The sequence below is a fragment of the Diabrotica virgifera genome, chromosome 1 (genome assembly GCF_917563875.1).
Source record: "Diabrotica virgifera virgifera chromosome 1, PGI_DIABVI_V3a".
Classification (NCBI taxonomy): domain Eukaryota; kingdom Metazoa; phylum Arthropoda; class Insecta; order Coleoptera; family Chrysomelidae; genus Diabrotica; species Diabrotica virgifera.
In genome coordinates this window covers 83,824,566-83,850,493 of record NC_065443.1, presented here as the reverse complement: position 1 = coordinate 83,850,493, position 25,928 = coordinate 83,824,566, and the positions used below count along the sequence as shown (strand labels likewise).

Genomic DNA, 25,928 nt, shown 5'->3' with positions numbered 1-25,928 from the left:
TGGTGTGCCGCAAGGCAGTGTACTTGGACCTCTACTTTTCATATTATACATTAATGATTTGGGAAACGTATTAAGCAAATGTAAAATTCATCTTTTTGCTGATGACACATTAATATATTTTTATGGGGAAGATTTTGTTGATGTAGTGGACACGATGAATCGTGAATTGCATTTATTAACTGAAAGATTTAAGTTAAACAAATTGAAAGTCAATGAGTTAAAATCCAAATACATGTTTATTGGTAATAATACTCTTTTCGGGAAATTCTTAAGTTTGGATGTTCACATTAAATGAAATAATGAAAAAATTGAAATGGTTCAGGAAATAAAGTATTTGGGATTCATATTGGATAGGGAACTAACTTTTAGTAAACATGTTGATTACATTTGCAGAAAGATAGGGAAAAAATAGGTTTTTTTCGAAGAGTATCACCATTTTTGACATTTCAAACTAAATTAACAATTTATAATTCGTTAATATTACCTCACTTTTTATATTGTTGTTCATTGATTTATACAGGATGTTCTAATTATGACAGGCTTTAAATTCTCCAAAATAAGGCTATGCTAGTAATATTGAGATGCAATCGATATACTCGAATTCAAGATATGCTGAAAACTTTAAATTGGTTAAAAGTTGAACATTTTATGTATGTCCAATCTATGACATTCTTATTTAAGATGGTAAACCATTTATTGCCTGAGTATTTGAACAGTCAGTTGGTCCCGATAGCAAATGTTCATGAGCATAGCACTAGAGCTGCAAATTCAATAAATTTTTATGTTAGAACAACCAACAAGTCCAGTTCAATGAAAAGCTTGTTTCATAAAGGAAGTGTACAGTTCAATAATATACCTTATCACATTAAAAATAGCCATAATGCAACTATCTTTAAGAGATTATTAGTCCATTATATTAAAACTAAGCCCTAGAAACCAATTGGCAATGTTTGTTGTACTTCCAGTGTTTTTATTTTTATTTTATTTTTTTCTTTTTTTATTTATATATTGAATGTTTCTGATTAATTTAATTTGACAATGCTTATTTCTTTATTTGTTTAGTCTCATGTTTTTAATTTTTGTAAAAATTTTTGTAATACTTTATGATAATTATACAGCGCTCCTTGCCTTGACAATTCTTATGTAATTTGTACAGGTGTGGAGTGCAATGTTTCTGTTTTGTGTATTATCTATTATGATAAATAAATAAATATCTAAATACCCTGGATAGCGATGCAGACCAACGAAGTTATGTTAAATAGAACAAATGCCGTTATTTAGTTATTGAAAACTATTAAAATACATAAACAGATTAAACGGATATTTTTGTTATATGTAGCACTTCATTTGGCTCACTTTTTATAATTCCATAGCAAGACAATACAATACAAGGAAACTAGGCCGATACCAGGAAATGCGGTATAGTTGATATCATTATCGCTATCTTATCACCGTAAAATCCCACCTAAAGTGGTTAATTCAGTAATACCCATTCTTTATTAAGTCACTGCTAATTGTTTATTTTTTGATTAACATGCCATCTCTACTGTATAAATTATAATTACTCGGAATTTTTTTAACGTTCGACGACTACATTTTGTGAATAATGTTTACTGAATGCTTCATTAAATTTACACAGTGAATATGCTCGGATGATAAAAGATAAAATCTAGTGGATTATTTGTTAAAATAGCTGTAAAAATGTACAATCAACTGTCTGAGTCTTTTGTTACTTATTGTCGTCCGTCATTTCAAATGTATCACTCTTCATTGCATCAAACTGTTCTTCAGTAAATTAATTTCACAATAAACGATAATTAACATTATTCTCGATGTTCAAGGAACATCGAAACGGGGCATTAAGCAGAAAATACAACAAGGACCGAAACGAGGTACAAACACTAAACTCATTACTTTGGTCTCCTAAAATTATTAATAGTTTACCAACAAAAATGATAATAAAGTCGGTTGTACAACCAATTTTGAAGTAGGAATCTGAATGTTCGCAAATGACGATGAAACAGAAGAAGAATTGGAAGTTGTAGAAATGGACTATCTAAGAAAATCGTGTCGGATAGCCAGACTTGGTTGTATCCCAAATTAAGAATTAAGAAGAAAAACAGGGAGGATTAATAATACCGTAGTTACAATAGCATCTAAATAACTTTCATGACACGGGCATGTAATGCGAATGAAAGACAAACAATAATCAAAACAGGTCTAAAACTATGTTCCGTGGGTCATAGTTTAACGAGAAAGAAAAGGAGAGAAAAACCAGCATTAGAATGGATAGAAGGAATCAAGGATATAATGAGAGAAAGAATCATAAATGAGAAAGAATGAACCGATCGAAAAAGGTGGAGATCGCAATGCGGTATGCGACAGAAGCTGTAGGACCCGGTAGATATTATTCTTTTTTTTTTTTTTTTTCGTTAACAGCATCAACCACTGAGGTGTTAATCACTAATTCTTTATAGTTGGTGTATGGCCCTTAAAAATAGTGGCTTATTATATCCACACGAATAAGAATTTAATAAAAATTCCCACCTACTACCGGATTCGAACTTACTATTCCTGAGTTTTTACACTCAGTAATTTGACTCCCTTACCGCTGCACCATCTCCTTAGTTGGGAGAAAATTAAAGACACTGTAAAAGTAGCAAATAAAAAAATAAAATTAAAATTCAAAAAAACAATAACAATAAAAGTATGATCTGTAATGAGACACACGTACACTTGTGGGTGATTCATTTAGAGGTACTTTTTTTGGTGGAGATTTGATGGGATGATTGTGCATGAATCGTGGCACCTAAAGTTACACTTTTGTTTAGAAATGTTTGACATTTCATCATGGAAAGACTTAGCCCGGCAGAGCACCTAGAAATTATTCAGCTGTATTGCGAAAATGGGCGTTCTACGAGGAATGTGTTTACATAACCGGCCTACCGAACGCACAATTCGCTATACCATCCGTAAGGCTGTAACTCAGTTTTCATTACTAGATAACATGCGATCAAATGGACCACACTCAGCACGTTCTAAAGAAAATATAGCGGCGGTAGCGGATAGTTTACGCGAAAATAATAAAGAATCGATTCGCTGCCGTTCTCAACAACTTTTACGTATGGATCTAGATGTAAAAGAATAAACAAGAATGTGTGTGTACTTTGTACGCACGTAAGAAGTTATACTTCTACTACATATTATGTGATTTTTAAGACAATACCAAAAATTTAAAAAATATAAAAGAATAAAACGCACACAAACACTCAAACACATTGAAAAATACCACAAAGAAAAAATGATTTCTGAACGATAATAATTGTTGGCAAAAATTTTAAATACGCATTTTCTGAAAAAAGAATTATATAACAAATATACTTACAATCATAACATGTATAAAAAAATAAAAAAATAAAACTTGCATCGGGAATTGAACCCTTGAATCTCGTGCCGCTTTAACTCGTAATCGAAGCGTAGACTCACTCGTCCAATCGCACATTATTTATAATGTGGAAAAATACGGTAACTGAACGTTTTACTGTTTGACAGGTGTTTTGAAAATTAAATTTTGTGGAAGAAAATATAAAAATATAACAAAATGGGACCGTGCAAGTTCGGCAAAGCGACCCCTATTTCTACGCTCTGTACTATTATTCGCACTTTTAATTATATTGGCCAATTATATTAGTCCTGGTTACTGGATAATTGTCAAGGCCATAGTCCAAAAAAATAATAAGAAGAAAAAATAAGATTCAGGTTATGTTATGAAAACATCAACAATTGTATGTAGTAAATAAAATTAGTTATTAAAATGCAGTACTGCAAGCAAAATACAATTAATTAAATTTACCTTTATATAATAATTGCATATCATATCAATATTGTGGAGCAATATATAATTTTTCTGCTTCATTGACAGAAGGTATGAAATATACGTCAATTTGACAATTTCAATTGACAATATGAATTATTTAAGATAGTTGCAATATTTCTCCGCGACTCGCGCACGATCGTTTCTCGTTTCCCTTTCCAAGTACTTGCACACCGCGAGTTGGTAATCAAATTAAGTATGTAAATCAAAGCATTACATACCTACTAGATAAATAAATCTACGCCAAAAAATCATAATTTAAAAATAAAAATCGAACCTAATTTGGGATTTCTCTCTAAAGTCCGCATTCTTGAGAAAATAAATGTATGTATTTCAACCTAATCCAAATGTATAATTACAATATGATTATAAGAAAAACTACTTACCAAATTAGAATGAGTTTTCCTTGTCCAAAATAGTCCAAAAGTCCAAAAATATAGGTATATGAAGAATATTTAAAAGGGCAGTATAACTATTAACTAACTTTTGTTTGTTGTTTCTTTTCACACAAATTTTAAAACGCAACAACCATAAATAATCTAACTACAGCTGTGCCACAGCCGCCATATTGAATAATTTTTGACATGTCATTTGAACATCCAATCAGAACAAAGTTATAATGCGCATGCGCCCGGTCGCTAGGTTTTCCCATATAAAAATTTACCCTCTATCGCCGGTAAAGAAGTATAACTTCAAAAATTCAATTAGTGCAAGATCTGAAGCCGACCTACCGTCTGAGTGGTCCTCGTTTCAGTCGATATTCTCTTGATAAGGTTGCAGAAGTCTTTTTGAAAAAAGAAATTGTTTTCAGATGAGGCCCATTTTTAGCTTAATAGGTACGTGAATAAGCAAAATGCCCACATTTGGTGTGATCAGAAACCCGAAGAGGTTCAAGAGTTTCCATTACATCCAGAAAAAACAACTGTTCGGTGTGGGGTATGGGCAGGTGGAATCGTCGGTCCATATTTCTTTAAAACAGAGCCCGGTGAGAATGTTACTTACTGTGACTGGAGATCATTATCGTGCCATGATAACAGACTATTTCGTGCCTGAAATTAAACTCGTGGTCCCGACGACATCTGCTTCCAACAAGATGGCGCCACTTGCAGTACAGCCTGTGAAAGCATGGCTTTATTGCGAGAACGATTTGATAAATAATTTATTTCACGCTTAGGACCTGTGAATTGGCCTCCTAGATCGTGATATCACACCTCTAGACCTTTTCCTTTGGGGCTACCTAAAGTCAAAAGTCTACAGGAATAAACCGGCTACGATTGAGGCATTGGTGGCCAATATTGCTAGAGTCATTGGTCAAATACCAATTGAATAGCTCGAACGCGTCATCGAGAATTGGAACTTCAGAATGGACCATCTTAACCGCACTAACGGCCAACATTTAAAAGCAATTATCTTTAAGAAGTAATTGTAAAGAATGGTTTTTTGTATGATAATAAATATTTTCAAATAAAATTCACATTTTTCATTGTTTTTTCTTTTTGAAAAAAGCACCTCTAAATGAATCACCCTTTATTAGTAAGAATGAAGCAAAAAGAACAACGGAGAAAATTCTCGAAAGAAAGGGAACATGTTTTTTAATGATTATAGAAATAGGTAAACATATTTCCAAAGATGAATGACGAAGATTTTTATACGAAAACGAGAATTGGAATCACTGTTCAACTGAATCACGAACTCCAGATGTTAACAGCCTGACGCAAGGCTAAATTTAAACAGTAAACTAATCTCAATGAATAGACTTGATGTTTCTAAAATGTGGACATATTTTAATACTTCAAAGAATCCTTTCACAGTATACACATACAACAAATAGGAAAACTTTTCATATTAAAGGAAATATTAAAACGATGTATTGGAACATCTAAAACCCCATGTGACGCTCAGGACTAACTAGTGCACACTCTTCTCCTTTTTGAACTTTATCGTCGCTATGTTTTAAACAGTTTTCGTCTCACAATAGACTTGTATTCCCAACGGGACACTGGACGTTGTCGTTATAGATTTTAACTCATTGTTTTCTTTCGCCGGTGCATACTTGTGATCATGTGAATGGTGTCATTCGAGACTCCCTTTTCATTATGTTTCTACCTCAGTAATTTTTAAGTACTTCATTAAGCAGCGTATTTACCTAAAGGGAAAAGGTGTCTCTTGCTTCTACATGATTATTTGAGATCTACCAAAAAAACTCTACCAAAAAACATATTTATATGTAACATGCTGGCATACACATAAAAGTATAAATAAAAAAATACTTGTTGGGTTTTTAAAGTTAATGTTAATACATTAGCCTATAGTAGTGACATGACAGTAGTGTTGCAAATTCCATTTATTTTAATTAGAACAATATGTGTACTATTTTGACTGCACTAAAGTATTTAACATTGTCTAGCACAAGTGTTTCATGTGTCGGATTTAGGATTATACAGGGTGTCCAGAAACTCTACCGACAAACGCAGACAGGAGATTCCTCAGATAATCTTAAGGTAATTCAACCCAATTCATCTACTCCGAAAATGCTTCCTAAAGGGGCTAGAGCTATTTGAAGATGGCGTCTGGTAATTAGTTTTTCTTAAATATCTCCAGAACGCTTATATATCGAAAAACAAAAGTTGGTACACATATTTATTTTCTAGAGATAAAAATAATTTCGTACTCCCAGCAAGGAAGTAGGGGTAGTAAATTACTGGCACTGACTGCTGGAGCCATTAAAATGGGGCAATCTATGGAACAAAAAATTGGTTCAAATGACCTAAAGTCTATCACCACAGTGCTAGAATGTTATGAAGCAGACGTCGAACAAAAAAATTCAACTAAAGAAGTAGAATTGGAAGACATAGTGCCAGAAGAACATGAAAATGTTGCAAACGAAATAAAATCCAGCGCTATAGTACCACAATGTAACCAAGTAGACATCGAACAAAAAAACTCAACAACAGAAATAAAATTGGGAAACATAATACCAGAAGAACAAGAAAATTATTCAAAAGAAATAGAACCGAGCAACCCAGTACCTGAATGTCATAAAATACACATCGAACAAACTGCAGAGGTAGAATTAGTAGCCACAGTACCAGAAGATCAAGGTACGCATTCTAGATGGGAATGTACTGAAAACAACCATACATTGAGGTTCAGATTGAAACGGGTTACATCAACAAAACAACAAAACGAATCGTCAGATGAAAATGTGGATGATTCAGACTTGGATCCAGATTTTCGTATGTCACATTCTGGTTCTGACGTATCAAGTGCATCGCCAACAACATCGCAGGAGGAAGAAACATAAATAGATAATACTCAAGCAGATGACAGGAGAAAATGTAAAAAAAGAAAAGCAAATCCGGTTGAATGGAAAAAATCGAAATCAAAATTGCTACGAAATGCTGGAAAATCATATGAATCATCATCAGTCCGTAAAACAAAGTTTCCTGCAAAAAATTTACGGCCAGCCTTTAGAGAACAATGCAAACTACAATGCTCAAACAAAATAGACGAACCTAAAAGGCTAGAAATATTTAACAAATACTGGTCACTTGGAAATCTGCAATCTCAGCGAGAATTTATCTCTAGAAGTATAACTCCTATTAAACCTCAATATCAGTATAGGAAAGAAGGAAGCAGACGCCAGTGCAACCATGCGTTTCATTTCTTGATTAGCAACGTTAAGGTACGTGTCTGCAAATTATTTTTCAAGGCCACATTGGACATATCTGATCGACATATTAGAACTGTGATAGCTAAATTAAACGAAGGATTTCTTCAAGAAGATCTTAGGGGAAAGCACGGACACCACCCTCAAGTTGATTCCGCAATAAAAGATGGTGTTATTGATCATATTAATAGTATACCAAGAATCGAAAGCCATTACCTCCGTGCACAAAGTACCCGAGAATATATAGAAGGTGGGAAAAGTCTGGCTGACTTACACCGCGACTATAAAAATGAATGTATTCAAAAAAACGTTCCTTATGCAAATATCACAATGTATTCACGAATTTTCAACAACAACTTTAATATATCATTTTTCACCCCGAAAAAAGATATGTGTGATCTTTGCAACTCTTACAACAATGCCACAGAAGACGAAAAAGTGGTATTAAATCAGAAACATGATACACATTTAAGGGAAAAAGTTCTATCCAGGGCAGAGAAAGAGGAAGATAAAAAAAGAGCAGTACTAAGCGAAGGAAACATTATAGTTGCTACCTACGACCTTCAAGCAGTTCTGCCTGCACCAAGAGGGAATTCATCAACATTTTATTATAAAAGCAAAATTAATAGCTACAATTTAACTGTCACTGAACTACAGTCAGATAATGTACAGTGTTTTTTTTGGCATGAAGGTGAAGGTGCGCTCGAGGAGCAATAGAGATAGGTTCTTGCATTCTGAAATACCTAGAAGAAAAAGCCAACGCCACCAACAACAATAATCTTGAAATCATACTTTATTCAGACAATTGCTGTGGTCAGCAAAAGAACAAGTTTATAATGGGAATGTACCTATACGCTGTACAAAAATATAATATTAAATATATTACACATAAATTTCTAATTGCAGGTCACACGCAAAATGAAGGAGATAATGTTCATTCTGTCATAGAAAAGCAGATTAAGCGAGCACTTAAATCAGGTCCCATCTATATTCCCACTGATTACGTCAGATTAATTCAGTCTGCAAGAAAAAAGGGAAATCCGTATAAAGTAACAGAATTAGGTTACCAGGACTTTATGGATTTGAAGATACTGTCTCAGCAAATAGGTTCAAACTATAATAAATTATCGGACAATGAACTGATCCGAACAAGTGACATAAAAATACTTAAAGTGCAGAAGAATAACCCAGGCATTATTTTTGTAAAAACTACATACGAGCAAAAATAATTTGCGCAGATCAACGTCAATCATAACAGAAGAAGCATGCAGATCTCTACACCGGAGTGCGTTGCAGCGTATAAGAAAAAAATGCAAATTTCTGCTCTAAAGAAAGCTCATATTGAATCACTTATCTCAGCGAAAAGCATTCCTACATTGTATAAGCCCATCTATGAATCTATTTTTTCTTAAATTGCATTAATTACTTTAGTTTGTTGTATCTTATTAGTTGTTCTTTATTAAATTGTATTCATTTTTGCGTTTTGTATTTTTCTAATAAATCAATTTTCGACGTTGCGTTAATTACTTTAATTGCATTAATTACTTTAGTTCTATGTTTAGTTGTAATTGTATTGATGACTTTAGTTGTATCTTATTAGTTATTCTTTATTAAATTTTGTTAATTTTGCGTTTTGTATTTTTCTAATAAATCAATAATTTTCGACGTGTTTTATTTTTTAATCTTCCTTAAGCTGTAGTTTTTCCAGGTATATAAGGTCTGATAGTCGTATTATGTTACAGTCAGTTCAAATATACAATAGTTTGGTGTTATAAAGTAACTAACAGTACAGGATCATAACAAAAAAATAAACAAATAAAGCAAGAAAAGTGACATAACTCAAAGACCCTACCTATATCTACCTGATAATGACGTAAATTCCACAAAAGTAGACCTACATGTGCATCATGTGCATACAATAATGCTATACAATATAACATAAGCAGCCAATATAACTGTTTTTAACAAAAACCTTTTAAAATATGAGGATAAGTTTTACAGCAATCTTTAAGTTGATTTATCTCAACTTCAGTATTTTTGGTTTGTGTCACTTTTCTCGCAGGGGTGCGATATGTTGTTGTTGTTGATCAAACTATGCAAGAAAGTTTTGCAACCAAGACATTTGTCTACGTCCCAAGCTTCTTCGTCCAAGTATCTTTCCAAGCTGTAGAAAGTCGTATCTTGTGCCTCTAGAGACGTGACCAAAGAACTCAAGGTTTTTATCCTTTATTTTTTCCTTCCTCTAACATTACGACTAAGTCCCGTGTTTTTTAATGGTTCGGCAGTACCATGCTGAAGGAGGTCAACCAAGGTTTTGATGTGTGTTTCGGTATCTTGGTTTGTTTATTTCTACTGGATCTTGATTTTAAATTTAGTATAGCATTCAATATTGAAGAACTAAGAACAAGAGGTTTATGGGTGGACATGGCAAAACAAGTGCTGTACATCATATTTTGATTTTTTCAATATCTCACAACAACCAAAAAGAAACAACATCGTCTAATCAAAATAAACTAAATATTATGTAAAAATTATGTACCTTTACCTATACTCAATTACTCATGTCAGTTTTTTAAAATAATCTGTTACACTAAAATGAAATCATTTATTTAATTTTACTGCAAGTATAAAAAAATAATTTCCAATGATTCACATATACTCACTAATCTTATAATAATATACATACACATTTATGTTATAAAAAGGTTTTTTTAGCGCCTAATATCAATAAATGAATACTATGAAGTTTCACAAGTTTGTGGAACAAGTCTGACGCAAGCGAAAAGAGTAAATTTCAGAAGCGTTTAATCATTTTGGCAAGTTGCAAAACGCAACTGGGGGAACCATATTTTTACTCGCAGTTGCTTATTTTTTACTGTCGTAATTTCCTAGTCGAGTTTAGCGTTTTGTACGTCATCTGATTTATGCCTTGGCTCTTTCTCCAATATTGTTATTGTGTCTGTCGAAAAACTCGTAATATTCTAAAACTTTTCCTATGTAATGGCTTGGCAATTAGTTTTAAATTAAGAAAGTAGTATCCTCTAAGTTGTACTTTTAGTGTTTGTTTAAGATATACAAGTAATCAAGGAGCTAATTACTATCTATAAGCACATATTTAGTCCAGTCCTCGAGACAAAAATACCGCCAAACCTCTAAAAATCATCCTCTGCGCAAGTTGAACTTTGATGAGAATGTCAATTTTAGGACCACAAAATAGACGCAAAAAAAATTTGCCACTCCTACCGGCTTCCCCCTAAAACTTCACTCGTAAGTGTGGAAACCCGGAAAACATCGATGTACCAAGAAAACGGCTTAGTCTAAGAGCTAGTGAACCCTCCGACTAACGGTCGTCCTGTAACAGTGCCGGTTTATGCACTGGGCGCTTGGGGCGGGCGCCCAGGGGCCCGGGCCCCGGAGGGGCCCGTAGAGACCCGTTCCTTTTCTTAATAAAAAAAGTTTAGTCCGCTAAATAATCTACATATTTTCCAAAATGGAAAAAAAAGACGACGAAATACCTGCGATTTCGAAATGGTCTGATTTTAAGACTGATGACTTTCTAAAAACTGTGAACTTTTAAACCAAAGAGTGATTTTAAACCAAGGGGTGAGAAAATTGTAAAACAATGTACCAAGATGGAGACAAACCTTATTATAGAAGATTAAATAAAAGCAACTTTTATAGAGGAAAACCCAATGAAAGGAAAGAAAATAGAGAGCTTGGCTAATATACGACGCAAGTGTTTATTGTTTCCCGTGCAAATTTTTTTCAATTGAAAAAATAGTTAACTGATTTTGGACGGATTCACTGGAAACATTTGAATAGTTTGCTCAAATCTCACGAAGAAAGTAAATTTCATCTGAACTCTATGGTTACATTAAGAAAGTAAATTTTATCCAAACTCTATGGTTACATTAAGAACAAGATCATCATTAATTGGAGTTATAGTTATAGACGCTGGCTTGAAAGAGTAAGTAGAACGCGAAGCTGACTATTGGATAAGCTTCATAAGAAGAGTTGTTTTCACTACCAAATTACTTGCTTCTCAAGGATACAATGAGGATTTAACAAGTCGTCATAAAGGAAATTACTTAAGTTGTCTTGTATACTAGGCTAAATTTCACTACTTTTTAGCTGAGCATTTACAACGGAATGCGAATAAATGAAAAAGTTAAATTAGCTATCTGTATCACTAAATTTGCAATGAATTCTTGGAAGTAATGAAATCAAAACTTGTACTCTTTTGACACTTTTGACTCTGTAAATGCTTTAGTTAAAAACTAGGGATCTATCATTCATCAAATCTATTTTTTCCAGTTAAGCAATAACAGAGACGAAAAATTAGCAATTAAAAATGAAGCCAAGACACTGCAGAATAAAATGGATACCTTTGAGACAGTTCTATTCACACTGATTTGGACAAAAAATTTGCAACGAGGTAATGCAACAAGCAAAACGTGAACGTGAAGAAACTGTGGACTTAAGCGTGTCAATTGAAGTAGAATTAATGACATCTATTTTGAGATTTGTTGAAGACGTAAGAAATAATATTTTAAGGGAAGTTGAACTAGAAGCCAAAAATATTTTTTACGAAGACGAGGATATCTCAAACATATTCTATACAACTGACCTTCAAAGAACAAAGAAGAACAAAACATTTTTCGATGAAGCAGGTGAAAGTGAAACAATTCAAGAGGAAAGAAAGATTCGGAATTGAAGTATTTAATGTTATATGCTACAATAATTACTCAAGTTCTTTTAAAGAGAATTAAATGCTACAAAGATGTTACATCAGCTGTTAGATGTTTTTCTACGCTAAATAAAGAAGCAGTCAAGACGTCAATTAATACTTTATGTGTGAAATATAAAAAAGGTATTGATAAAACCAAAGAGAATTTGCATAGTGAAATTACTCATTCTATAACATGCCTATAATATAGTGGACTCACGCAGATGACATTGATCTCGTTGGAGACTCCATATTGTCCACAAAAGACATTTTCAACAAGGTGGAAGGAGCAACAAGCAAAGTAAAGCTGAGGATTATTGAAGAGACGACGAAATATATGTGTATAAATAGATCGACACGAAGAGACAGGATAGGACAAAATGTGACGGTCAACACCTTTAACTTCGAAAGAGCACAACGTTTTAAGTATCTGGGGGCCATAATTACAGCTGACAACGATGTTACTAAAGAAATAAAAGACAGAATCCAATCAGCAAATCGCTGTCTATTCGCACTGGATAAGCTTATAAAATCAAAAAATCTTACAAGAAGTTCCAAGATCAAAATCTATAAATCTATCGTCAGACCTGTACTAACATATGGTTGCGAAACGTGGACCATGACCAAATCAAACGAAGAAAAGCTCAGACGTTTTGAACGAAAAATACTTTTGGACTAAGATGGGCAGGCCACGTGCACAGACTTCATAACGAGAGACTTGCAAGACTGGTATGGGAGGAGATTCCTACTGACAAAAGACCACTCGGACGTCCCAGAATGCGATGGAGAGATAACATCCAAGCAGATCTCCGAAAAATGAATATCCCATTTGACCCTAGGTTGATGGAAGACCGAAGAAATTGGAAGAAAGTTGTACAGTCAGCCAGGACCCACCCAGGGTTGTAGCGCTACGTGATGATGATAGCATGCCAAAAGTTGAATAAATTTATAAAATTTGGTGTCATCCAGGATGTAAGGATTGTAGGCAACATTTCCAAGTATTTTACCTTTACTGCAAGTTTATTTCACGATACCAACGCCAACTTCTACTGTGTCAGGCGAGCGGTCTTTTTCGGCTTTAAAAAGAATAAAAATATATTTAACGCTAAATTTGGGTCAAGAAAATCTAGGCGCATATCACTATTGTATTATAGGAAATGTTGGAGCAACTAAATTGTGATAGTATTATATGACAGATTACTAATGCCTAGTCAAGAAAAAGTCATCTAATCTTTGTCATATGTATTTTTTTAAATATATTTTTTTGTTTGTCATGCGTTGTTTTGTGTAACTTTCTGTTTTTTTATATATTTTTGAATGTACTTTTTCGAATATTTTTTACATTTACTATTCTTCTTCTTCTTGTTTGGTTTAAAAAAATATTGTATGGATTGATATTGTATGAATGAAAATATTGTAAGTTACAATAAATACATTTATTTTCTTGTTAAAAAAACTGACAACGAATAACAATTAAGGGGGCCCCTAAATATTTAGCGCCCAGGGCCCGAAGTTAGGTTAAACCGGCACTGTCCTGTAAGGCTAGAAATTTGTATAGTGATAATTCATAGCACACCAAGGCTAAAAGCCATGACCTGGCAGGCATCAGCCCTGCACGTGTATCTACCAGGTGAATGGAAAAGTGCATAGTTTAGGGGTAAAATAAACTTTCTCCTGTAAGGTTTAAATTTAAGTATGTGTTATAGAAATGACATACAAATTAAAGAAAGAAAGATGAAAATCCATTGAGTTGATCCGGAGATACAGAAAATTGTATTAGTTTAAAATTGATTCTTCGGTATTTTAACTCGGTGGATTCGTAGGTTCCCCCTAGTAACCGTTTGAACTACAATTTTGAAAAATCGTAGAGGGTGCTGTGAAGATACAATGTTTATGAAAATTTTTTAACAAAAAGTATAGATCCCATTATTTAAAATGGTATCAATGAAATTCCTTAATTATTATAAACAAATTAGCTGTGAATTAAAAAAAACACATGGCTAACTTTGTCCCGAATGAACCCGGGCTAAATGTGTTAAAATACTAGCTTTTCGAATATATAAAAAGATTGTTCCTACGCAGGGCCCCCTTAACCGGGCCCCAAAAGGGCGCCAAACCGAAGGTTTGGCAAATAAGAATTCTTTATTTTAACGAGATATTAATTTTTTATACAATTTTAATTTTACATTTTTAACGAACATCTGGGGAAATTTCAAAAATAAAAAAATATTGGGTTATTAGCGAAAAAATAATTAAAATCTTATTTTATATTTGGTGTTAATAATTTACTACTATTATTGTATTTTTTTAAAACAGTATAATATCGGAATACCTATTTTGCAGTACTTGTTCGTAAATCGTAAAAATTTGTTTACAGGTCAAAACTTGTTGGGTGTTAATATTCTGTCCAGATTTGAAACTTTTGTGGATTTTTGAAATTAAAATAATTTCATAAAAATTTGGCATTGGGTTTTTTTTTGAGACGAGGAATTCAAATTTTGAAAAATAAGTTTTGACGGTGGATAGGTTGGATTTTGAGTTAAATAGATTTTTTAATAATTTAATAGAAACACCCAATTTGATAAATAATACATGTTATAAAAAGTCATAGATAGTAATATGAAAATAATATGTACCTTTATATTTATTTCTAAACTACCGTTTTTGAAATTCTGGGAGCAATTAGACATAAAGCAAGTTCTTTACTATTAAATATCCAATCATTTAGATTTATTTATAGAGATCATAATGATTATTTGGTATCATGTTTATTCCGGATTAATATTATAAGCAAAATGATACAATGTGTAACAATAATTGACAATAAAATATGTAAACATTATTTAAAAAATCTAGTTGATCATTTTAAAAATTCCAGTCTCCCCTTCTGTGGTTCTCGGCGCTAAGGTATAAGGGGCCCGCCTGCAAAACTAGCATAGGCCTCCTTAGCTTTTTAAAATTAATATGTATTTTGTATAACACCAGCAGCAAAAAGCTCATTTTGGCGCCCACCAAATAGGGGAGCCCGCCTGCAGTGCATCATTTGCGGGCCCGTTATCGCCGGCCCTGTGTGGCTCAATGGTAAGAGAGCCGACCTTTGGATCCACGGGTTGTGAGTTGTAAATCCCAGCTGAGTATAAAATTTTTCTTTATTCAAAATCAGTTAATAGAAATAATTTATATCCTTGTGGGAACGGTGAAGCGAGTACAGACGTTCGGATACATTTAGCGTCTCTTTGTAAAGACAATTAAATATACTTTACTACATAACAAGACATTTACTCACACTACACATTACATTATAATATGAATGTAAAATCAATTGTACAATGCCAATGGCGAAAAAAATTACGGAGATGAAAATATTGTTGAAGGAATAATTGCCCAAGCGGGAAAATTGTTAGCTGATGAACAAGGTTTTCTTTCGTTAAATATCGTGAGACGAAAATATAAACCAAAATTTTTCGATTATGAACATAGAAAAGAGACATTTCAAGATCCAAAATATTAGTTTTTTTAGAAAGTCCCTGAAAACTTCTATAATGTTTTTTTAATCAATTACAGGAGTGAAAAAAAAAAAGAAAAAATTTAGTGTAATTTTTAATTTCAAATATCCCGTTTAAAAGAACTTTTTGGTCATTCTAAGGGACTTTTGGCCCTCGGTAATAATGTAATATTTCATTCTGCGTTTAAATTTTTCAAAAATTCTTATTAGTTTTCTCAGGATTCGAAAAAAATTAATGCATTTAAAACACATTGTCCCGAAATTTTACGCCTACGCCGGTAACTAATACACATATTAACGTTTTATTTTGCCATTATCAGGAAATTAGTTACAAAAAAAAATAAAATTTGAGATCTTGCAATTTCTGTTGTTTTATTATGAGTAAAAAAAATATAGATTTATTTCATAATATCATAATTGGGTATAGGTAGATTTAAAGGGCGCCAAAATATATCCAGCACGCGGGCGCCGCTCAGCCTTGCGGGGGCCCTGTTCCTACGGATAACATTTGTAAAGTTATGTTTATAAACTACAAAATTTCAAAAATTTGGCATTCGGATTTTTGATTATATTGATTAATTTTTTTATCTTTTGTTAATACATTTTGATACTATCACTCTTCTACTTTCATTTAGCATACTCAGAATTGCCCTATCTTCATTATTTTCTGTCATATGTTATTGCAAAATAAAGGTCTTTGGGATAAACAAATAGAATAACTCTTAAACTAATTAATGGATCGGTCTCAAATTTTAAAGTTTTGTTAAGTACCCCAATACCCAACTTTGGGTGAAACGCTAAAGTTATAAGGTAGTTTTAGTAATAGTTATTAACAAATAACAATTCTCACTTATTTTGCAGTTTGTGTAGAAACAAATTAAATTTTTAACATTAAAAAAATCGGCATTTTAAAGGTTTTTCAATGTTCTAAAAAACTGAATTTTGCAATTTTATGTGAACTATTTAGCTTTTAAATAGGGTGCAAAAAATCTAAAAAATCATGATTTTTGCACTAAATTGTTAATAATTAAAAACGGACGCGAACTCTAGGCAGGAAAGAGGTAGGTTTTCTTCCTATAGGTATACAGTAACTAAAAAAGTAGTCAGCTACCTGGATCATTGAGTGTCCCGAGAAAATCCTTATTACCCTGGACTATAAGCTACAAATTCCACTCGATGCCGTTTTCGTGAAAGCACTTCCAATGCTCAGCACAAAATCGCACAGCGTATTTATTTAACAGCTTGATTTCTGATTTCTGACTTCATTTTCGGCAAACTAAATAAATTCCAAACGAAAGCTGCACTATTTACCCTTAAAACGCATTTTGATTTTTGTTGATAGGATAGAACATTGTTGACAAGATCAAAAGATATCGAAATTTTACAGTTGTGTTGGTACAAATTTTCGAAAATCGCTGGTCACTTCAAGCGTTATTTCTGAGAAAACGGTTCATTCTACACAAAAAATGCCAATAAACATTTTTATTCAAAATTATTGCAGCTACATTTCGTGTTTGAAACATTTTTTTTCTTCGGCGCACTGATTATTGGGAATTAGATGTTTTTCGTTTGTGTTTCGGCCCACAAGGGGGACTGTTAGGGGGAAGCCGGGGAGTAGAAGTGGCGAACTTTAATTTTTTGTGATTCCATAATTGACATCCTCAGCAAAATTCAGCTTATTGATCTCATTTTTAGAGATCAAATCTCTGACAATTGGATTATTAAGGGCCGGTTGTTCGAACGCTAATCAACAATGATCATTATCAAATATTTAATTACTGTCACCAACTGTCAATGTCAACTTTGTTTGGGTTGCTGAAAACATAATTAATTACAATAATTATGAGATTTATTAATCGATAATGTTAATAATTGTTATGTTAATTGATTAACTAGTCTCATAATTGTAATCAATTATGTTTTCAGCAACCCAAACAAAGTTGACATTGACAGTTGGTGACAGTAATTAAATATTTGATAATAATCATTGTTGATTAGCGTTCGAACAACCGGCCCTTAGTATACATAAATTTGACAAAGGAAATCGTGGTACTTAAGGGAGGGGGATTATATTCAGAAGTAGATAAAATAGCTGATAGATAAAATAAATAAAAGAAATTGGAAAAGAAATCAACAAAATCGCAAAATCACGATCTACAGAAGCAGAGCGCCAGTAATATTTCGGGATATGATTGACTAGTCATAAAAAATTGATTGGAAAAAGTTCTAGACAACTGGAATGAATCTATAATAATTATCATCATCATCATTGGCTCGACAGCCCTTTCTGGGTCTTGGCCTGTTCCAGGATTCTTCTCCACTCTGATCTGTTTCGTGCTTTTTTTCTCCAGTTTTTTATTTTTAAGGTTTTTATATCATTTTCTATTTGTTCTAAATATCTCAGCTTCGGTCTTCCTCTTGTTCTTTTTCCTACTGGCATCTGTTTGAATATTTTGTTTGGTATTTCGCCTTCTTCCATTCTTTCTACATGTCCCATCCAACGCAGCCGTCCTATTTTAATGAATGTTATGATATCTGGATCCTGGTATATTTCGTATAGTTCAAAGTTGTACCTTCTTCGCCAAATTCCATTTTCTTTTGTGCCCTTATATATGTGTCGCAAGATTTTTCTTTCAAAGGTGGCTAGCAATGTTTCCTCTCTTTTAGTGAGTGTCCAGGTTTCTGAGCCGTATGTGAGTACCGGTCTTATTAGGGTTTTGTATATTTGGCATTTTGTTTTCCTTGCGACGTTATCTGATCTTAGTTGCCGAATTAAGCCATGATAACTTTTATTGGCAATAAATATTCGCCTCTTCACTTCCTCTGCTACGTTATTATCAGATGTGACTAGGGATCCCAAGTATGTAAAGTTTTTTACCCCCTCAATGTTGTATTCTCCTATTGTTATATTTTGCGGCTGCCTTATTTCTGTGTTTTTACTTACCTGCATATATTTTGTTTTGTTCTGGTTGATTTTCAGGCCACTATTTTGTGCAGCTCGTTCTATTTGATTGAATGCCTCTATCATTTCTCTTCTTGATCTTGCGATTATGTCAACATCATCTGCAAATGCTAGTATTTGCACGCTTTTATTAATTATTGTTCCTCGAGTATTGACTGTTGTGTCCCTCATTATTTTCTCGAGTACAATGTTGAACAAGATGCATGATAGAGCGTCTCCCTGGCGTAGTCCCTTTTTCACATCTATTGTTTCCGTTAGTTCGTTTTGCATCCGGATTTTACTTTCTACTTTTAGAGATTCTTTTATCAGTTCTATTAGTTGTGTTGGTATATTAAATTATTTCATTGCTTTAATTAAGAATTCTCGGTTTATATTGTCATATGCGCTTTCGAAGTCTATGAAGAGATGATGTGTGTCGATGTTATGTTCACTTGGTTTTTCAAGGATCTGTCGCAGAACAAATATCTGGTCTATTGTTGACTTCTGTCTACAGAAGCCACTTTGGTACCTGCCAACTATTTTTTCAGCGTGTGGTCTAAGTCTTTCATAAATGACGTTGGACATTATTTTGTATGCTGCATTCAGCAGCGTGATTCCACGGTAGTTTCCACATTCTAACTGATTCCCTTTTTTATGTAATGGTACAATAATACCACTATTCCACTCCACTGGTAGCTGTTTATTTGACCATATCTTTGTTACCAATACATGTATTGTTTTCTGTAGTGCGTCTCCTCCTTCCTTCAGTAATTCCGATGCTACTTGATCCGATCCCGGTGATTTATTGTTCTTTAATTTGTCTACTGCTGTTCTAATCTCGGCTATTGTTGGTGGACTCTTTTCTCTGTTGTCTGCTTGGTCTAATGGTATATCAGGGTTCGTCTCACTCCCATCTCCTTCAAGCTTTTCCGTAAAATGTTCTGTCCATCTTCTTAGTATCTCTTGCTGTTCTGTCAATATATTACCTTCCTTATCTCTACACATCGTCGTTCTCGGTTTGAAGTCTTTTCTGCTTTTGTTCAGTTTCTGATATAATAATTATAGCTCTATATAAAAAGTTATACCACCCAATAGCAATCATTGTCATTTCTCTATAACTTAACAATAGCAATAGGAAAACACTTAATAATAGAACAAGATATTATAGGTCTGGATCCCGCGTATGAAAAAAAAGTTGATTAATAGCAAGCTGAAAATTTGTTAATAACTTAAGGGTGTCTAGTCGGACAAACTTTGATATATGGGAACACTGGAACAGGGGAAGTTTTAATTGTGGAACAGGTTAAAAATTTGGAACGGTCAGACCACGAAAACGGCACATGTATTTTGTCCGACAGAACAGACTTAAACTCTCCGAACAGAGATTAAACTCTCATGCAAAAATCAGACTACTATTTATCACCAAATGGGCGTTTTAATGAGTGGAACATGTAGAATATGTCAAATGACAGGAATTATGACAGGTGAAAAATAGCAGTCTGATTTTTGCATGAGAGTTTAATCTCTGTTCTGTCGGACAAAATAAATGTGCCGTTTTCGTGGTCTGACCGTTCCAAATTTTTAACCTGTTCCACAATTAAAACTGCCCCTGTTCCAGTGTTCCCATATATCAAAGTTTATCCGACTAGACACCCTTAAGCTATTAACAAATTTTCAGCTTGCTATTAATCAACTTTTTTTTCATACGCGAGATCCAGACCTATTACAAAGAAAACGGAAGTTTGTTGCTCATCAAAATAATGAGAGATATAAAGTAAGCTGATAAAACAAATGCGACTTAAAAAGTTGATAATACAATACAGTTGAGTGTCTGGGATTATTACCGAATATTGAAATAGTGTAAGTTAGTTCCTGTAAATGACCCGCTTAAGGAAATATTGGTAGGGGAGCCCAAGCGGGGATTTTTGCAGTTATTCGAGCGCGTCAGATTATCATATGCGGAGAAACCTGGTACCCTGCAGATGTACATACCTCTACCATATATTGGCTTTTAACACAGGGAAGTTCGTTAAGGGGGACCCGAAAAAAAAATCTATCCTTAAAAAAACTCGAAATTGTCCGATTAAGATAAGGTAAGTTAAGTACATGCAAAAGAGTGTATATTTCAAAAATCTGATGATTTGAGCGGGGCGTAAGGAAATGGGGAGTCAAAAAGTTTCACAAAAAAAGCGAATATTTTTCAAAAATCTATCGAATGGTACTAAACATGACCCCCCACGGAGAGAGGGGGGGGGGGGTAAATTTAAAATTTTAAATTCAAATTCCGCGATATTTCGCAAAATGAACATGAGATAGAAAAACTGCAAAATACACTTTCAAAATGTTTTTGAAAAATCTATCGAATGGTACCAAACACGACCCCCCACGGAGGTGGGGTGGAGGTTACTTTAAAATCTTAAATGGGACCTCCAAATTTTTATTGCAGATTTGGATTCTTTACGTAAAAATAAGCAACTTTTATTCGAGACATTTTTTCGGATTATGGATATATGGCGCTATTATCGGAAAAACGATTGTTAAAAATGGAAAATTAAATTAAAAAATGGAAAGTTCCCACTAAAATGGAAAATTTTACTTAACTTTTTTTGGTTTTAGAACCTAATAATCACAACCCAATAGGTCCCCACAACGCTCGAGTGAATGCAAATTTAACATACATACTTTGCTCCCCTACCATAACTGAAACACACTTTAATAACAGCAAAATGAATTAAATATACATACATATATAGGGTATACCAAAACTATCGGGACGGGCGACTATTTCGCGAAAAAAACTGAAAAATATGTGTTCTATATTTTTTTAAAATCTATCGAATGACACCAAACACTACCCCCAGTCCATCCACTGGAGGTGTAGTGGGGGGTAACTTTAAAATATTAAATAGGAACCCGCGTTTTTTATTGCAGACTTTGATTGCTTACTTAAAAACAAGCGACTTTTATTCACGACATTTTTTCAATTTTTGGATAGATGGCGCTATAAAATATAGAAACGGTCTAATATCTCGAGAAATATATTTTCAAATGAAAAACTAAAACACATATGTTTAATATTTTTCAAAAATCTGTCGAATGACACCAAACTCTACCCCCACTGCACCTCGTGGAGGTGGGGGGTAACTGTGAAATCTTATATAGGGACCCCCTTTTTTATTGCAGATTTGTATTCCTCATGAAAAAGTAAGTAACATTTATTGGAAAGATTTTTAAGAATTGTTGATAGATAATCTGAAAAATACGATTTATTAGCGCCATCTTTCAACAATTCTAAAAAATGTCTCGAATTAATGTTACTTATTTTTTTATGAGGAATCCAAATCTGTAACAAAAAATGGGGATTTCTATTTAATATTTCAAAGTTACTCCCACCCCACCTCGACGAGGTGGAATGGGGGTCGTGTTTGGTGTCATTCGATAGGTTTTGGAAAGATATTAAACAATGGTTTTTCACTTGGAAGTGTATTTCTCGAGTTTCTATACCATTTCTATAATTTACCTAGGAAATCACGATAAATCGTTTTTTCCGATTATGGCGCTATCTATCCAAAATTCGGAAAAATAAAGAAATAAAGTTGCTTATTTTTACGTAAGGAATCAAAATCTGCAATAAAACATAGGGGTTCCTATTTAAGATATTAAAAAAGCTCATTTTGGCCCCCCCCCCTCAAACAGAGGCGCCCGCCTGCAGTTCATCCCTTGCAGGCCCGTTATCGCTGGCCCTGTAAATACTAATATAGTACATATGAATTAACAACAATATACAGTACAATATACAATATACAGAATGTATTGGATTATATAGATCTGATACATACAGTGCGGTGGAATAAGTGTTGCCCCCCCCCCTGTTAACTTGTTTATTTTAAGAATATTAGCAAAACGCTCGGACAGGTCGATTTTTAAACTAACCATAGTATATTATAGCATCACCGTTTCGAACTTTACGCAATACCTCTTCAGGTGACAGGCATAACTTAGATTTTTTAAATGGTAAAATACATCATGTGACACCTCATTTAACAGCTTTTAAAATACTGATTTCAAAAATGTATAATACTTTAATCCTTTTTGAGATCGCAGGCAAAAAATTTCGGTCGAACTCTTTTTAAACGCATTTATTTTTTTCGAATTCTGAGAAAACTAATAAGTATTTTTGAAAAATTTAAAGGCAGAATGAAAGAATAGATTATTATCGAGGACTGACAGTCCCTTAGAATAAACAAAAAGATTCTTTTGAATGATATATTTGAAATTAAAAATCACACTAAATTTTCTCTTTTTTCCACCACTGTGACTTATTAAGAGGAAACAGTAGCGATCAACAGGTAGCGAAACCGCGTTCCAAGATTGCGGCTGTAATTTTGAATATTTTTTCGAGATATTTGGCACACGTATTCGTAATATAATAAAGAATGGCGGTACAGAGCCCAATTTGAAAAATATATTAATATGTGGAAATTACTCTGTAATTAAATACAATATTAAAAAAGGAGTCTGTACCGCCGTTAAGAAGAACAAAAAAATACACTTTCTTCAAATAAACTTTTTTATCCGATGCCTAGATTTTGTGTCATTTTGGAACTACTAAATTTTTTTATTTCATTAGTAGTTCCAAAATGACACAAAATCTAGGCATCGGATAAAAAAGTTTATTTGAAGAAAGTGTATTTTTTGTTCTTCTTAATGGCGGTACAGGCTCGTTTTTTTAATATTGTATTTAATTACAGAGTAATTTCCACATATTAATATATTTTTCAAATTGGGCTCTTTACCGCCATTCTTTATTATATTACGAATACGTGTGCCAAATATCTCGAAAAAATATTCAAAATTACAGCCGCAATCTTGGAACGCGTTTTGGCTACCTGTTGATCGCTACTGTATCACCTTAAAATAAACATTATAGGAGTTCTCAGGGACTTTGGACCATCGAGAATACTGTAATATTTCATTCTGCGTTTAAATTTTTCAAAAATATGTATCGGTTTTTTCAGGATTCGAAAAAAAAGATTGCATTTAGAAAGAATTCGACCGAAATTTTTCGCCCACGCTCTCAAACAGGATTAAAGTATTATACATTTTTGAACTCAGTATTTTAAGAGCTTTTAAATGAGGTGTCACATGATGTACTTTCCCATTTAAAAAAATGAAATTTATGGCTGTCACCTGAAGAGGGATTGCGTAAAGTTCGAAACGTTGATGCTATAATATACTATGGTTAGTTTAAAAATCGGCCTGTCCGAGCGTTTTGCTTATATTCTTAAAAATAAACAAGTTAACAGGGGGGGGGGGGGTAACACTTATTCCACCGCACTTTAGAGCATCTGATTACCCATTATTTATTGCAAATGACTAATTTGATCACTCAATCAGAACCTTCAAAATTTTGTGCAATATTATTATAAGATATTAAATTATTAAATAATCTTATTTTTGAGATATCATTGATTTGGACTGACGACAAATAATTGGAATCGATATTGACAGTCGAAAAGCGATATATCGGCGGAGTTAAGTATATACTTGACTGTTGCTTTATGAAAAATGCAATAATTTAAACTTAAGTTACCTTACAGAAACCTTACACATTGTACCAAAATAAAAAAATATATCCAAGGATTTAGATAAAGACTATTAAAAAACAATATAAAGAACAACCGTATGCGTATGGGTACAAATATCCATAAAACAAGTAAATAAAGACGAGGAAAAAGTACAAGATTTACAATAAAAGTAGAGAAAAAAGGGAAATAAATATGTTTTTCATCCAAGGATAAATGATAAAAATGAAGTAACTAAGAAAAATGTTAAGACAAAAGGATAGCGGAAAAGCGCTAAAAATGCTAGAAGAAAAAATAAAAAATGATAGACAAAGAATAAGGTGGTGAGAAAGCTGTGTTGTAACATGAATATTTATACTTATTATACTTATATATTTATATTCAATACATTTTGAATAGTATAATGTTTTTCCACTGATGTTTTTTCACATTTACCATATTTGCTAATAAATAAGTTTTCGTTCATTCATAAAACACAAAAACACCACTTTCTTTGTCATTTTCCGATCAACCCTTTAAGCCCCTAACTGCACCGTCAAAATAATAATTACAAACTCACCTGTGTATATTGAGCCCTCAATACATCTTGTCCTTCTCTATTAGTCCCTTCTTCATGTCTCAGCATAGCCCTTTCAACCCGAGCCAACGTGGGGGAGTCCAGGATTCCTGCAGGACGTTGCATTTGTCGTCCTGGAGGGTCGTTGTAGCCTTGCAGCAGCATCCTGACGATCACCAAGTGTCCGCGAAACTCGGTGAATTAAAGTAATCCAATCGAAAAACTGTTTTTTCTAATAGTTTTTTTGGTGAAAAATGAACTGGTCGACTGTTTTGTACCGCTTAACCTGACAGTTCGGATGCGTGCACACGCTCACTTGAGACAGGCTTTTACTCGATGTGCGCTGCGACGTTGTAGAAGCGACTAAAGGAAAGCACATAGAACTGCTCATGGCCGGCCAAGATTATCAGTTTATCGTAATTTTCTTGGAGTGGTTTGCGCATTCGCGCAGGATCTATTCGCTGAATTTTCGAATCGGAATATCAGGGATTAAAAAGTCCGGGAAGCGGGGAAACTCAAGTGATAGTATTGTTCTGCGACTTTTTATTTCTGATTTCTGCTGAAATAATCTGCAGGGATATTCGTTTTCTGTACTTTTGTCTGAATTGTCATTGTTCAGCAAAAATGATTTTTAAAAGAAAGCAGCGGAAATAAAACGAATGGTGTATTATTAAAAAAAAACAGAGAAAATAGAACGGCATCAACTGTAGCGTTTTTGATATACAAAAGCTACAATTTTACACGTTGTACAGCACAAAACTGCAAAAAGCCAAAATTAATTGTAATAAATATTATGTTTTATAATTATTGTAATAATTTTTGGTAATAATCATATAGTCCGTTCTTTAACGGTAAAATATTGCAAAACCTCTGAATTTTAAAGAACCGCTTGAATTGACATGAAATTTGGCATACACATAGCTAACAAGTCAAAGAAAAAAAGTGATATTGTGCCGATATGTGCTTTTGCCCTGGGGGTGGTTTTCACCCCCTCTTGGGGGTGAAAAAATATTCGTCCAAAGAAAGTCAGGAAATCGATAAACTGGCTAATTTTAAGTAACTTTTGTTCTA

At 33.4% G+C, this 25,928-nt stretch overlaps 1 protein-coding gene and 1 pseudogene across 1 annotated transcript in view; one reads left to right on the top strand and one right to left on the bottom strand.

Annotated features, from left to right (window-relative positions):
* LOC114329068 (uncharacterized) overlaps positions 1 to 25,270 on the bottom strand; it is a 206,667-nt gene extending 181,397 nt beyond the window's left edge. Inside the window, exon 1 of the mRNA XM_028278081.2 lies at positions 24,861 to 25,270. Coding sequence (XP_028133882.1) covers positions 24,861 to 25,022 — 162 coding nt within the window. The 5' untranslated portion in view covers positions 25,023 to 25,270. The remainder of the gene's footprint in view (positions 1 to 24,860) is intronic.
* On the top strand, positions 7,760 to 8,926 carry LOC126889209 (uncharacterized; annotated as a pseudogene).
* Positions 25,271 to 25,928: the final 658 nt, after the last annotated feature.